The sequence below is a fragment of the Callionymus lyra genome, chromosome 1 (genome assembly GCF_982586985.1).
Source record: "Callionymus lyra chromosome 1, fCalLyr1.hap1.1, whole genome shotgun sequence".
Lineage (NCBI taxonomy): Eukaryota > Metazoa > Chordata > Actinopteri > Syngnathiformes > Callionymidae > Callionymus > Callionymus lyra.
In genome coordinates, this window is record NC_141818.1 from 53427719 (window position 1) to 53443327 (window position 15609).

The 15609-nt window shown below is 45.2% G+C and overlaps 1 protein-coding gene across 2 annotated transcripts; it reads left to right on the forward strand.

Moving 5' to 3' along the window:
- The first annotated feature begins 1525 nt into the window (after positions 1–1525).
- Positions 1526–7732, forward strand: LOC148090136 (G-rich sequence factor 1-like). 2 transcript variants are annotated; one of them, XM_087812840.1, is made up of 8 exons: positions 1526–1917; positions 5172–5271; positions 5332–5487; positions 5550–5672; positions 5823–5961; positions 6016–6107; positions 6163–6221; positions 7552–7732. In XM_087812840.1, the coding sequence occupies exons 1-7, from the start codon at positions 1729–1731 to the stop codon at positions 6216–6218; spliced, it is 855 nt and encodes a 284-aa protein (XP_087668966.1). In that variant the 5' UTR covers positions 1526–1728; the 3' UTR covers positions 6219–6221; positions 7552–7732. The 2 variants fall into 2 exon arrangements, with proteins under 2 accessions (XP_087668966.1, XP_087668958.1); XM_087812832.1 differs by having other exon boundaries at positions 1529–1917; positions 5139–5271.
- Positions 7733–15609: the final 7877 nt, after the last annotated feature.

Below are 15609 nucleotides of genomic sequence, written 5' to 3' on the forward strand. Positions count from 1 at the left end.
TTTAAACCACCTGAACAACCAACTGAAGGCTCGAGACTGAGAAAGAAAATGTGAACAAACAGAAGCCACAGAATAAGATTCTTCTCCTGTCAAACCGGAGAGTCCTAAAGTGTTGAGAAGAAGTGGAAATAAAACCTCCAGAAAGATTTAAGGAGTTTGTGTAAATAAATGTTTGGGAGAGAAAACCCTAGTTAAATGTTAAAGGAAACATGCTTGAAATATTGTTTGCACACATTTCTATTCATTTGTTTTGAAGAAAATGTTTATTAGGTTATGGTAACACTTTGTCTCAACAGACTCAAAGGAAGGGAGATGTGGTGTTAAGGGACTGTTTTCTATAGCTTACGGCGCATGGATACACCGGGAGTGATGTGTGTGTTGTTCTTGGTCCGAAGCTACGGCTAAACACGTGTGTAAATAAAGCTCCTACACGGATATTCCACGCTTGTTTATTTGTGACTACATATCACTACAGTAACGGTTTGTTTTAATGTCTAAACAAGAAGGATGTGTCTCGCCTGCAGTTCATACAAAACTCTGCAGCCAGAATTCTGAGCCGCTCTAGTAGAAGAACTCACATTTCTCCTTCAAACTCTTCACTGGCTGCCAGTTTCTTTAAGGATCAACTTAAAAATGCTGGTTCTTACTTTCAGAGCCATCACTGATCTGATCCAGCCTTACACCCCAGCTCGGGCTCTGAGGTCTGTGGATCAGAAACTACTGATGGTTCCACGCACACGGTTAAGGACCAGAGGAGAGAAATCCTTCCAGACTGTTGCTCCTAAGCTCTGGAACGATCTTCTCTCTCTTTGCTCTTGATGATCTACTGACTCCTTCAAGAAACATCTTAAGATGTTTTTATTTGTTCAGGCTTTTCCTTGATTTTCTGGAACTCCTGTGTTGTTCTCAGTTGTATCTTGACCTTTAAAGTATATATTTTAGTGAGTATTGTTTTGATTGTTTAAGCGCTTTGTGACCCTGGTCTGGAAAAGCACTTCATAAATACAAATTAATTACTTACTTACCATATATAATAGACGCCGGATCGACTGTAGACGGTTGTGTATAAAGCGCCGCCATCTTAAAACTATTGTGTACATCATCAAATGTTACTTTAGAAATAACTGAATACTAATGAAGCTAATTATTGGACCAATTATTTTTAATCAATTATTTTTAACAAATTACTTGTTTTTATCGCACAGTTAGTCAAAGTCTATATTTAGATTAAATGATTCTCTGTCCAAACATTGATCTATGATCCGTTTAATAATAAAGATGTGAATAAAACACTAATGAAGTAAACAAAGGTAGGATCTCCGTCGCGTGTTTATTTCATTACAGCACGTAAATATGTTTTGAATCATTGTTGGATTACTTTGACTCTCACGGTAAAGAGTTTCAAGCATCAAGCTTTCGAGCAAATCCCGCGCATGCGCAGCAGCGATACTGTAGGTTGAACGACATTTGTCTCTGAGAGAGAACCGTAGTGACGTCATCAAGTTTGCGACGTCACCGCACATGCGCAGACGCGATACTGTAGGATCTGTACAGACTCTGCCCTTGACTGACGCACGTGAGACGCACGTACTCATGCTCTCACGTTCTTCTTTATTTTCTTCTTTATTTTAATGGATTTAACTCGTCACTGGTTCCGGAACCAAGTGTTTGTTCGTTTATAAGTTACAAGTCAAAGCTCGCGTGGTTGTTGTGAAGCTACATGCTAACATGTCTGTAGCCGGGAAGTCAATGTCGTTGTTGCTGCGTCGGTGTTTTGGACCTTTGACAGCGACCAGAACCAGAACCTTGTGCGTGTTCCTGCAACGACCTTCATGTCCCTCGTCCAGTCGCCCGGGATCTGTTCGGAACCTCCGGCCCTGGTCCATCTTCACAAGTCAAGACCGGTTCTGCACCACGGTTAGCATCTCACAGGAAACTCTTTGAATCTGTTTTAAAATGTTTTAAATTATGATTTAATGTTTATTCTCTGTTTGAGAATAAATCGTATGTCTGTTTAATTACAAGTATTAATTATGTGTCTATCTTTACCACAAATAAGTACGTCTGTGTCGTCAGAGTATTGAAAGATTGAATTTAAAATTATACAATCTTTAAAGTTATTTTATGGAAATGTCGCTTTTTTTTAAAGCGCTGAATTCTATATATATTTTTAAATTCCATTAAAAACATCTTGTAGGTTGAATTAGTTTTTCTTGAATAAGAGGATTCAAAAATGTTCCTATTAAAAGGTTGAATTCGTTTAGGTAAAACAGTTACCTAGTACAGTTTAATATCGTTATTACTAATGATTTTTTTTTCTAAATGAAGTTTATTTTAATTCATTTCAATGTAATAAATAAATGCTACACGATCGTACTTTCAGCCAATCATGCGACCCCAAAGTTTTGTTTGACACAATTTATTCTCTCGTGTCTCCTGCTCCTCAAATCACGCCTGTCTTCTGTGAAGCTGACAGCAATGCATTGTTGAGATTTTTCATTGAGAAAATTAAATTGATCAAAGATAAAAATCTCTCCCCCTTTGTTTGGAACCCCTACTGTCTCTGAGCCCCTCTCCTCCTCTTGGTCCTCCTTCACTGCTGTATCTTTGGGTGATATTTCGGCACTAGTGAACAAGATGAAACCCTCCTCTTGCTCAGATGACGTCCTTCGTTGTAGGCTTTTTATCAAAGTAGTTGATGTAATTGGCCCCTGGGTTACCAATATGGTGAACCTCTCCCTTTCCACAGGGGTTTTTCCCAATGCATTTAAATATGCCATTGTGTAGCCTTTGCTCAAAAAGCCAGGCTTGGACCCGACTGACCTCAGAAATGTCAGGCCTATTTTTAAGCTCCCTTTCTTGTCCAAGATCTTGGAGAAGGTGGTGTCTGAGCAGCTGTCTTTGTTCCTGTATCAGAGCGACATCTATGAGAAGTTTTAGTCTGGCTTCCGTAAACATAACTCTACGGAGACAGCTTATTGAAAGTGTCCAGTGACATCATGATGTCGGCTGACTCGGGTAAATCCACTGTTCCGGTTCTCTTGGATCTGTCCTCTGCCTTTGACACAGTTGATCACAAGATCCTGCTGAGAAGACTGAGGGATGAAGATTGCCTGGGTCTGTGTTAGAATGGTTCTCATCTTACCTTTCTGGGCGCAGTTTTAGTGTATCTGCCAATCAAATGAGGTCTGAATCGACAGATCTGTTGTGTGGAGTCCCTCAAGGTTCTGGTCTGGGTCCTTTATTGTTTTTGCTGTACTTGATTCCCCTCGGTAAAATCATTCAGAGATTTCCAGATGTTTCTTATCACATTTTTGCTGATGACATCCAGCTCTACTGCTCTTTTGACCCAACTGAGCCCCAAAGGCTGAACAGCTTAGTCAATTGTTTGCTAGAAATCAAACAATGGCTGAATGAAAACACTCTACTGCTAAATGTGAAAAAAACTGAAACACTGGTGATTGCTCCTGATGATAAGGTTCCAGGGTTGAGTCAGTACTTGGGTGACTTAGGTCAGTCTGTCAAACTGAGCCTGAGAAACCTGGGTGTTGTATTTGATAAAGACATGTCTCTTGTTCAACACTGCAGAAAACTGACCAGAAACAGTTTCCTTCAACTGAGAAAAATGTCTTAACTTAGGAAAATGTTGTCGGAACATGATCTGGAGCTTGTAATCCATGCGTTTGTTTCTTCTCGTCTGGACTATTGTAACAGTTTGTTTTCTTGTCTTAACAAGAAGGATCTGTCTCGTCTGCAGTTGATTCAGAACTCTGCAGCAAGAATTCTAACCCGCTCAAGTAGAAGAACTCACATTTCTCCGATCCTTAAAATTCTTCACTGGCATCCAGTTTCTTTAAGGATCAACTTTAAAATTCTGGTTCTTACTTTCAGAGCTATTCATTGTCAGGCTCCTCCTTACATCACTGATCTGATCCAGTAATGTAAGGAAGCACTTCTGGCATTCCTTGCTTTGAACAAACCTCATCAGATCTGGCTTGTATTCAGTTGTTGCCACTCGAAGCAATTCTTTCACATGGGTGTCAGTCAGAACAGATCAGTGCTTTGATTTCACGTGTTTCAGGGTAGAAAACACAGACATATGTCGACCCAAATATTGACAGTATCTTAAGCGCAGCCCGTTTGACATTGGGGTACTTTTCCATAAAAAATATAAACTCTCCCATGTAAAAAAAAACGTCCCGTGTTCATCTTCATATTTTCGTTTGGCTGTGCATTTTTTCCCTGCCATTTTGAAGGCGAACTTGACACAAATTGTTTACTCAAAAGATCCTGTCCCTAATGGGAAACTTTGCGGTATTTTCATCCAACGCGCATGTATTGAACTCAAGCGAAGCGAACACGCACATTAAAATCACAAACCCAAACTTCGATATGATTGTTATAGTGATGGGATCGGCAGTTCTTTTGACTGACCTAAATCACTAGTATTAGTTCATTAAAAGGATTCGTTCAGTTTGTTCGTTCACCAAATCACTAACTCAGTGCTAAGTTCTTCTACTTCCTGAACGCAGCCAAACAATCCGTTACTAGGTTTAATGATTCAGATCCGAGGTTCACATTCACTGCACTTGAGGGACAATGCAAAAAAAGAAAAAGTGCGTTCACGGAAAAGGACCAGTACACAGACATTCGTGAGAAATTAGGCAAATAGAGAAGATCTTGAGGTGTGTTCACAGCCGAACATGAATCCTCGTTCACTGAACGAATCTGTGCCAACATAAAAACTAAATGTTCTGTAGCAAAGTCTATCATAGAATCCCTCACACCGGCACAGTCGCGGCGTTCAACTGAACTGAGAAAGGAATGAAGTTCAGTACTTTCACTCAAAAGATCGTCGTTCGCGATAGACACAACACTAGAACGTTAGAGCCGCATGAAACCAGGCAAAGAGCCGCATGCTGGATTGGCCAGGCCTGGACTAGATCATAAGCAAGTATTACTTCCGTGTATATACTGAGCCGGCAAAACGTGTCGTCATAGCAACCGAGCCTAGCAAGCTGCGCCGCACAGTTTACAGAACATGACACCGATTGGTCGAAGTGTCCGTTTAAGAAATGATTGATGTATACAATAAATTATTATAAATGATAGCATATGTTATATATATTCATGTGCAGGTGCTCGAAGAAAAAACGTTCCCATCGTCGCAGGTCAATGAGGACGAGCCGGAGAAGAAGGACGTGTTCGTGGTGCATGTGAGAGGTTTCCACAGGTCGTCCACGTCTGCAGACCTGCTCCAGTTCTTCTCTGGTGAGCGTTTTGACGTCTGGTCGTGAACAGCAACCATTAAACCCATGACACTCCATGTAGACTGCAACGTCAGTAACGGGGAGTCTGGGATCCACCTGATGCGAAATGCTGACGGCCGGCCGTCGGGTCAAGCCTTCGTGGAGCTGAAGCAGGTAAACGACCTGAGGAGAGCTCTGGAGAAACACAAGAGCAATCTGGGCGATCGGTTCGTGAAAGGTAGTCCTTCCCTCTAACTGATTCATGTTTGTGGTCCTAATGTTTCGTGATATCTCGTTCAGTGTACGAGCTGACCAACCAGGAGATCGAAGAGATTATTCAAAGTTCTGCTGACACCCGAGTGGTCCGAGTCAGAGGGCTTCCTCGCTCCTGCACGGAGGACGAAGTCAACTTATTCTTCAAAGGTGACTCTTGTGTTCTTCTAAAAATCTTCTTCTCTCTTATTATATTACTCAATATTACATGAGTGGATAAAGTCTCCTAAAGTCGTGAGACTTCGTGAGGCTTCAATAGGTTTCATAACTCTTCATCCACTGACCAAACATGTCCTCCAGGTCTACAGATAAACCAGGACGGCATCTTTCTGGTCCAGGACAGTAGGGGTCGTTGTACTGGGACAGGTTTCGTCCAGTTCTCCACGAAGGAAGAAGCCGACGAAGCACTGAAGAGGGACAAAAGCTACATCGGCAGCAGGTGGAGATGAAGCCTTGTGTGTCTGACGGAAGATTAACTTTCCTGCTTCTTTAGATACATCAAGCTGTATCCCAGCAACGCCGGCGAGCTGCTGTCCAGCAGGCTGACCTCGAAGTCCTCGTCCGGACGAGACCAACAACACCTCGGTGAGACTCCACTCTTCTCTGACGTGGATCCTTTGAATGACATGATTTATTTCAGGAAACGAAAACATCGAGCTGTCCCTCAAATCTGCAGACGACACAGACGGAAGATAAACGGTCAGAACTTTGATTTCACCTTTTTTTTTTTAGCTTCAGTTGATTTATTTTCATTGAATCATTGATTTTTAAATCCTTTCACTTAATCTTCTAAATAAATCTCTTTATTTTATTTCATCTTGATCACATTTTTATGTCTATTTTAACTTTTGCACTAAATATTCTGCATTGTTCCTCAAACAAAATTGTAAATGTTTTACATTTTCGTTTGATAGTTTATTAATATATACATATATGTGCTTCGGGAGTATGGAGTGAGAGGCTCTACTGAGGTCCTCCAATCACTGTATTCCCGCAGCGGGAGTTGTGTGCGGATCCTTGGATGCAGATCGGATGTATTCCCGGTGAGAGTTGGTCTCCGTCAGGGATGTGCTTTGTCTCCCGTTTCTGGTTTTCATGGACAGGATTTCGAGGCGCAGCTCTGGCGGGGAAGGTTTGCGGTTTGGTGGCCTGAAGATCCGATCGCTGCTTTGTGCAGATGATCTGGTTCTCATGGCTTCATCACGCTGCGACCTTCAGCTCTTGCTGGATCGGTTTGCATCTGAGTGTGAAGCGGCTGGGATGAGGATCAGCACCTCTAAATCTGAGGCCATGGTTCTCAGCAGGAGAAAGATGGATTGTTCTCTCTGGGTTGAGCCTTTGCCTCAAGTGGAGAAGAAGTTTAAGTATCTTGGGGTCTTGTTCTCGCATGAGGGGGTTCGGGAATTGGAGATTGGTCGGTGAATTGGTGCAGCAGGGGCGGTATTGCATTCGCTCTACCACACTGTTGTGCGTAAGAGAGAGCTGAGCCAAAAGACAAAGCTCTCTAGTTACCGATCAATCTTTGTCCCAACCCTCACCTACCGTCAAGAGCTTTGGGTCATGAGGGAGAGAACGAGATCTCGGATACAAGTGGCTGAAATGAGTTTCCTTCGACGGGTGGCGGGCGTCACCCTTAGAGATGGGGTGAGAAGTTCTGTCACTCGGGAGAGACTCGGAGTAGAGCCGCTGCTTCTCCGTGTGGAAAGGAGTCAAATGAGGTGGTTCATCTCTTGAGGATGCCCCCTGGGCGTCTCCCGTTGGAGGTGTTCCAGGAGCGTCCAGCTGGGAGGAGACCTAGGGGTCGACCCAGGACCAGGTGGAGAGATTATATCTCTGCACTGGCATTGGAGCGTCTTGGGATCCTTCAGTCAGAGCTGGCAGATGTGTATGTATATGTACAGTATATATATATATATATATATGTGTGTGTGTTCATATATATAATATGTGTTTTATCTTAATCAACCATTAATCGTTTGAAACATGTTTTTTTTCATCTCATGGTAAACAATGTTTTTTTCTCCAACAGACAGAACTTCATGTATTAAGTAACGACGTGTCAACAAATAAATGTTCCTGCAAAACAAACATCTGGTTTATTTCATTTATTACATTCAAATGTTTGTTTAAATGTATTTGTGAAAAATATATATATTTTTAATTGTAGCTTTAAAAAACAACTAATAACTAGTTAAGAATTTTATTTTAAGAAGTATTTAATCCAGCAATAAATCAGTTGAGTCGGAGGTTTTTGTGTCTAAATTATTGTTAAAATGTCAAAAAAATTTGGAACGACTTTAGTGACTCTTGCCTGGACATTTCTAATGTCTCTGTACATGATGTCCATCTGAGTGATCATTGTCTTGTTTAACCTGGACTTCATCCCTGAACCTTAGCCTTTGAAAGTTAGGTCTCAGAGGCTTGTCATCTCAGCCGATACTGCAGACAGTTTTTCTGCTATGTTTGACCCTCTTTCCTTTGATAACTGCCTAAAAGTTGAAATTTTGATTCACTGTTTCACTGATCATTGTGTTGAAATACTGGATCAAGTGGCACCTGTTCAATCGAACTTGAAAATTCAGAAAAAATCGTCTGAAGAGACTCTGTCGAAAGACTGAGCGTCTCTGCAAGTCCACTAAACTTGAGGTGCACAGACTTCACCTCAGGGATCTGATGTCTTCAAACAATGAGATGGTGGAAACTGCTACATCTGATTACATCAGAAAACTGGTAGCAGCAAATAAGAAAAACCCCAAAGTGTTGTTTGTCTTTGTTCCTGGATCAGAAGTTTCAGTCTGGCTTCCGTAAACATCACCCTACGGAGACAGTCTTTCTGAAAGTGTCCAGGGACATCATGATGTCAGCTGACTCGGGTCAAAACACTGTTCTGGTTCTCTTGGATCTGTCCTCAGCCTTTGCCACAGTTGATCACCAGATCCTGCTGAGAAGACTGAGGGACGAAGTGGTACTGAATTCCTGATGTTTCTTATCACATTTTTGCTGATGACATCCAGCTCTACTGCTCTTTTGGTCCAACTGAGCCCCAGAGGCTGAACAGCTTAATAAATTGTTTGCTAGAAATCAACAATGAGTGAAAACACTTTGCAGCTGAATGTGGACAAAACTTAAACTCTGGTTATTGCTCCTGATGATAAGGTTCCAGGGTTCAATTCAATTCAATTTTATTTAAAGTGTCTTATCATAACAAAGTTATCTCAAGACACTATACAGTTGAAATAAGACTACAGTTGATTAAGGAAAAATAGATCCCAGCAATTCAACAAAGAGCAAGAAACAAAACACTGTACAGTGAGCTGTACAGTGAGCAATGGCGAGGAAAAACTTCCTTTTAGAAGGCAGAAACCTCGAGCGGAACCCGACTCATTGTTGACGGCCTGCCGCTTTGACAGGCTGGGTGGAAGGATGGGGGGGGTAGACAGATGGATAAGGAGAGGAGTGAGGGAGGATATAGTGAGAGAAAATAGGAGAGTGTAGGAGGGTCCATGGGGGTGCTGGAGAGAACTCGGGATCTGATGACGTGGTGAAGATCCTGGATCAGCAGCAGCTCTGGAGGTGGATCCCTGGATCAGCAACAGCTCTGGAGGTGGATCCCTGTATCAGCAGCAGCTCTGGAGGTGGATCCCTGGGGCTCCGGGAGAGAAATAAAAAGGTGTGGGTTTGGGACAAATGTAGACAATACACAGGTATACAGACTCCGGTGACGGGTGAAGATATATAGAGGGGAGAGGGAAGGGGTTGAAATAGCCAGGCCAGAGGGCACATACCTAGCACAGCAGATCCAGACACAGGGGCCCAAGCCGCGGCAGGAACCCGCGGGAGACCAGGACCCGGCAGGCGAGATAACCACCAGAGCCGACCCCAAACACCAGCGAGAAGGCGGACCACCACCGGGGGCGCAAGCACAGGCGAGGACGACCGAGGAAGCAGAGAGGGGGAGGCGCCAGGCGCAGGCACCGGGGCAGAGGGGCAGCCAGAAGAACCAGTCAGGGGATAGGGCCCCGGGGCCAGGCCGGGCGACTGAGGACCCCCAGACCGTCAGGCTGCCACCAAGTCCATAGCAGGGGACCGAGTCAAGGAGATGGGGATCTACCACAGCAGTGGCAGCGGAACCCCCCCCAATACCCTCCGGACATGGACAGTAGCCGGGTTGAGTGCCACCGCATGAGCCCGGGGGAGCGATGGCCAGGCACCGGCCCAGGTCCCCCGGGTCACAGGGGGGCCACGGTTGTGCGGGCAGGGCGGGGGCAATGGGGCTGCAGCCGTCCGGGAACGGCCCCCAGTCTTTGAACTGTAGACCGTCCCCAACAGCCGCAGCCCACCTCCCCATGAGGGAAGTTTGGGGGGCCAGCAGTATTCCATGGGCGGTCCACGGTCTCTAAGGTGCCGAGGCCCCGCCCATCACACGTACTGACCCCCAGCCCCCGCCCCACCCACCATGCAGCACCCAGGGGGACAGCAGCACTTGCATGGGCGGTACATGGTCACTACGGTAACATGGGTCCGCCTAATGCCTCCGCTGTCCCCCCAATGTGGCCCCGCCCAGTTTGCCCCCCCCCACCCGGGAAGCCCCCGAAAGACCGACCAGCCCGGCCACGAACTCCCAGGACCAAGGGCGACAAACCCCCCGACCACGGCACATGCCACACAGGGCGGGTAGAGGACCACAGCCACCGCTGCAGCAGACACCCACCCCAAGACATGCCCCCCACCACAGACCAGGTGAAGCCATCCGGGCCGGAAGGTCATCCAGAACACCCGGCCAGCCCCAGCCCCACCCCTGACCCGCAACCCCCCAGCCCCAGCACCGCCCCCAGCGCAACCCCCCATCCACCACCCCAGCCACCCCCGCCAGCACCCGCGCCCACGCACCATCAAAAAAACCCCGGAAGTGGGCCACCCCCCCGCCGGCGCACGGGGCCATCGCGGCACCAGCGGTCACCACCACCAGGCCCAAGGCCCCCACAGGCCCCACCCGCCGGACCCCCACACCCGAACCGGCCAAGCCAGAACGGCCTCGGCGAGAAAAGGGTTGAGTCAGTACTTTAGTGATTTGGGTCAGTCTGTCAAATTGAGCCTGAGGAACCTGGTGTTGTGTTTGACAGACACGTCTGTAGTTCAACACTGCGGAGTCTCGAGGTCTTTAAAAGAAGGGACATGCTATGAGGTTTTCAGCCACTCTCTGGGAGGATCTGGTTGGTGAACCAGGATTTCGGACAGAGACTGGACCAAGAGCTCAAACTTCTGGTATTTCTGAATAATTTGCATTCTTTGTTAACTGTTGTATTTAAGGTCTTGTATGGCCTACTTTTGTAATCATTCTTTACTTTTAATAAATTGACTGTTTTAATTCTAAATGTTACTCTTCCTTGGATCAAACAAATGCGCAGAACTCATTAGACAGGAAGGAGTTTCTTAGTTCAAGAAGAGGAATATGTGTGGATCTAAGAGAACCTAACAAGGCAGTTGTAATAGATGGATTTCCATTACCTCACATAGAGGAGATGTTCGCAGAGTTGAGAGGAGCAACACTGTTTTCCACACTAGATCTCCAGAGTGCTTACTATCAGATGCTGCTACATGAGGACAGCCATAGCTTGACTACTTTCATAACCCATGATGGCTTGTTTCACTTCAAAGGGTGCCATTTGGACTGGCATCAGCACCCAGCTGTTTCCAAAGGATGATGTCAACGATCCTCAAAGGTTTAACGGGTGTCCAATGTTACCTCGATGACATTATTGTGTCAGATGCAACAGCTGAGGAACATGACAAAAAATTGAAAGCTGTACTTTGGCGTATACAATATGCAGGTCTCAAGCTGAATCATTCAGAATGCAACTTCAGGCAACCAGAACTGTCTTTCTTGGGACACACGGGGTCAGGTAAAGGATTGCAGCCTGATGCTTCACATGTGACTGCTGTTTCTCAAGCACCACCACCAATAGACCTTCCCAAGTCGAGGTCATTTCTTGGGCTCACATCTTGGTATTCAAAATTCATACCAGACTATGTTGCAGTTGTGGAGCCCCTGAGAGCACTTTTGCGTGGAGCAGAGACATTCACATGGTCTATTGTTATATTAAAAATTATTATACACTATACGCATACGCCATACTTAAATTAATGCTAAAAGATAATCAAAATATAAAGTATAAATTACTAGCTTCATCTAAGAGCTTAAACTTTTGAATACACATTCACGATCAACATTTCAAGACGGAGGCCCCCACCCGAGAACATTTGAATCTTAGATTACAAGAGGGAAGTTAGGAAGTTCGCTCTGCGGATGATCGAGACGCAGGCAACTTGAAAGAAACATTTGCCGGAAAGAGACGACCCCCTGGCCGGGGAAATTTTCCTTAAATATCGCGATGTTTCTACAGCTCGAGAACCGTTTCTCCTGGGGCTATTGAACTAAGTTGCCGGAAGAAAGTGCGTTCGATCAATCGTAAAGCTTGTATTTTGTTTGACTTGAAGCGGCGAATAAACGACCCGTGACACTCTGAATTGACCATTTTTCTCCACAAAGCGAAGTATTAAGACCAGGTGACAGGAAGTGACGGCGTGTTGGAGCGACCGGAACAGACTCCTGTTTTGACCGTTTTACTATTGAGGCTCAAAGGAGTTTTGAGAATGTTAAAAGACTGATTGTGAACAGACCCGCACTCTCACTGTTCAACCCAGAACTACCTGCTGTTGTAACTACTGACTCGTCTGACTATGGACTAGGAGCAGTTCTCACTCAGATACATCAAAATGGTTCTGTTGCTTTTGCATCACGTACACTGACCAAGGCAGAGCGAAAATACTCCACTGTTGAAAAGGAGGCATTGGGGTGTGTGTGGGCAACAGAAAGATGGAGAACATACTTGTAGGGGAGACATTTCACTTTACGTACTGACCACAGCCCTCTCACCACACTTATTGCTACAAAAGGTCAAGGACATGCAGGTATGCAGATAGCTAGATGGTCATCAAGGCTATTATCATTCAACTACGACATTCAGTACACACCAGGAAGAGATAATGTAACTGCGGACTGTTTGTCTTGACTTCCACTGCCAAGCTTAGAACCTAGCTTGGAAGATGACACAGAGGTTGCACTCACATCTACACTTACTGCTATTTCTGATGTGGACTTTAAAGCTGCATGTGCTTCATGTCCTGTTCAGACTGGACTACGTGAACTACTTACTTCAAGATGGCCAAAATCAGCAAAAAGCTTGGTATCAAACTTGCAGCCATTTTTCAAAACAAGGCACAAACTCTCCTTACAAGATGATTTAGTGGTGCATGGCACACACAGACTCTTGGTACCAGACGGCCTTCAACCAAAGTTGATCTCACTGGCACATAACACACATCAGGGAACTGTGAGAACAAAACAGAGACTCAGAGAAGCTTATTGGTGGCCGAGCATGGATGCTCAAGTCGAGTCAGCCATAAAAGCATGTATTACATGTCAGTTACATGACAAGTCTGCAGTCACCCACACTACTCCACTACAGCCTGTGCCATATCCAGAAGGAGCCATTGATGTGGTAGGGCCCTTTGATAAGGCACCAATAGATTGTAGATTTGCAATCACACTTATTGATTATCATAGTAAGTGGCCAGAGCTAACATTTGTACCACAGGTCACTTCATGTACCGTTATTCAGTTTTTATCTGCAGTTTTCAGCAGAGAAGGTGATCCCAAGGAGCTGGTTTCTGCAAACGGCTCTCAAGTCGTGTCACAGGAGTTTGAAACATTCCTCTGTGATCGAGGCGTTGTGCACAGGAAGTCTTCAGTCGACTATCCAAGAACAAATGGAGAGATTGAACGTTTTAATCGCAGCTTGAAGGATAGTTTAGAGACGGCCTCACTGGAAGGAAAGCCATGGAAGGAGTTCACAAGAGAATTCTTACACGTCTATCGTGGAACACCTCACTCTACAACTCAGTGCTCACCAGCTGAACTGTTGCATGGTCGACCCATGCGAACCAGACTTCATGTGGCCGGACGTCCACTGCCAGTTAAAAAATGCTGTCACCAAGACAGGTTGCTCTCCGAGTGAGAGAAATGCAAAAGAAAAGCAAGGATTACACAGACAAAAAGCGAGGAGCTACTGCTGTGTTTTTCAAATGTGGATCATATGTCCGGGTTAGGAAACCTGGCATTATTCCTAAAGGAAGAGTAAGTTTTCAATTCAATTCAATTTTATTTAAAGTTAGATTTTAGATTTTTGTTAGTTTAGACCCCCATTTCTTCTTTATTTTAATAGATTTAACTCGTCACTGGTTCCGGAACCAAGTGTTTGTTCGTTTATAAGTTACAAGTCAAAGCTCGCGTGGTTGTTGTGAAGCTACATGCTAACATGTCTGTAGCCGGGAAGTCAATGTCGTTGTTGCTGCGTCGGTGTTTTGGACCTTTGACAGCGACCAGAACCAGAACCTTGTGCGTGTTCCTGTAACGACCTTCATGGACCTCGTCCACTTGCCCGGGATATGTTCGGAACCTCCGGCCCTGGTCCATCTTCACAAGTCAAGACCTGTGCTGTGTCTCAAATCGCATACTAGCGTACTCAAAGTTAGTATTTTTAGTGATTAAGTACGTCTCAATTCTTAGTATGCGAAATTTAGTGCGCCATGCACACTAAATTGGCGTACTAAAACGCCCACAAAACTGAGTATGGTTCGATGGACACTAACCACCCTAAACGGCCGCCATCTTAATGACGTTTTAAACGGAAGTTACGTCATATATATATATACATATATATGCATATACTTACAGGTGCATTTTCAGCAGCAGTAGGAGGATGAGACGTCTTCGGTGCTGATACCAGCTTAAATATCTCGCGAATTTGTAACGTTTGGTCCTCCACACAATGACCAGACGATTGACTTGCACAGATGGCTTCTTTTATTAGCAGTACTTTACAGAAAGGGTTTTTGTTTCGGCCACAACCCACGCCGCTCATTCTCCACACCACACGTTGTAAGCGAACTCCCTTCAACAACACCTGCGCATGCGCACACACTCAACTTCTTAAAGTGCCCCGCAACATTACTAAACACAACAAGTTAGGATTGTTACACTGCCCCCCCAACAGTTAGTTTCTCGACCCAGAGGAAACAACAAAGTCCCTAAGCGAGGAGGCAGCTGAAGATGCCTTCTAGGCCGCTTGGATCTGGCCGAGGGACTAGGAGTCTCAACAGTCTGGGGGTCCGAGCTGCTCCGGGTAACTGTTGGTTCACTCTGGGGCCCCCTATCCACAGCAGCAGGTAGTGCCACTGAATGTCCCCCCTGAAAGGAGGGCTGCAACTGTCCCCTGTATGGAGCCAGTCTGTCTCTGTGTAGGACCACCTTTCTGCCTTTAGGGGACTCTGCAAGGACCAACCCAGTGACTGTCCAATTTGGGGCACCGACCCTTCTTTATTCTGGGACTGAAAACCCACACCACCTTATCAGAACAGAAATGTCTTCCTTTAGTGGTCAGGTCATAGTTTTTCTTTGGGCGTATTCCCGCCTTCTCCAACTGGTTCCTTGCGAACGTCTGAGCCGTCTCCATATGGTCCTGTAGTTTCCGGGCATAGTCAGGACCGGGTGCTGCAACTGGTGTTTCTGGTGGCACCCCGAATGCCAATACGGCGTAGAGTGTGTGTGTGTGTATATGTTTTGGGGGGGTAGGGGGGTACTGGCGATGCAGAGCCTGTGTGTCGTGGCCATGGAAATCACACAGACTAGTGGGAGTGATATCTTGATTCAATTTCTTATAATGCAGTGCTGTTCATTTGATGATAAACGTCTTATTGACCTATAACAGTACACACTCAGATCCCTGTTGTGTATAAAGAACCTTAAAGTAGTTATTGAGAGGTGGATTCATTCAAATGTGCGCCACTGAAGGCCTATGTGTGAAATGCACGACCCATAGATTCACTGCTTAAATCTATGACAGTAAAATACTGTCCTTTTTGGACTTTATCGAGTTGAGCAACATATGTGATTTGATACATTTGGCGCCCTCTGCTGTACAATTTCGAAGAGAAATAATTTCTGGTTTAAGTTTGTAATCTGTTT

Bases quoted from the DNA above. Each gene is read 5' to 3' on its own strand.
- LOC148090136 (XM_087812832.1), top strand. From the start codon at position 1,729: ATGTCTGTAGCCGGGAAGTCAATGTCGTTGTTGCTGCGTCGGTGTTTT. The intron at 1,918-5,138 runs GTTAGCATCTCA...ATTCATGTGCAG, and splicing joins AAGACCGGTTCTGCACCACG to GTGCTCGAAGAAAAAACGTT. The intron at 5,962-6,015 runs GTGGAGATGAAG...CTGCTTCTTTAG, and splicing joins AAAAGCTACATCGGCAGCAG to ATACATCAAGCTGTATCCCA.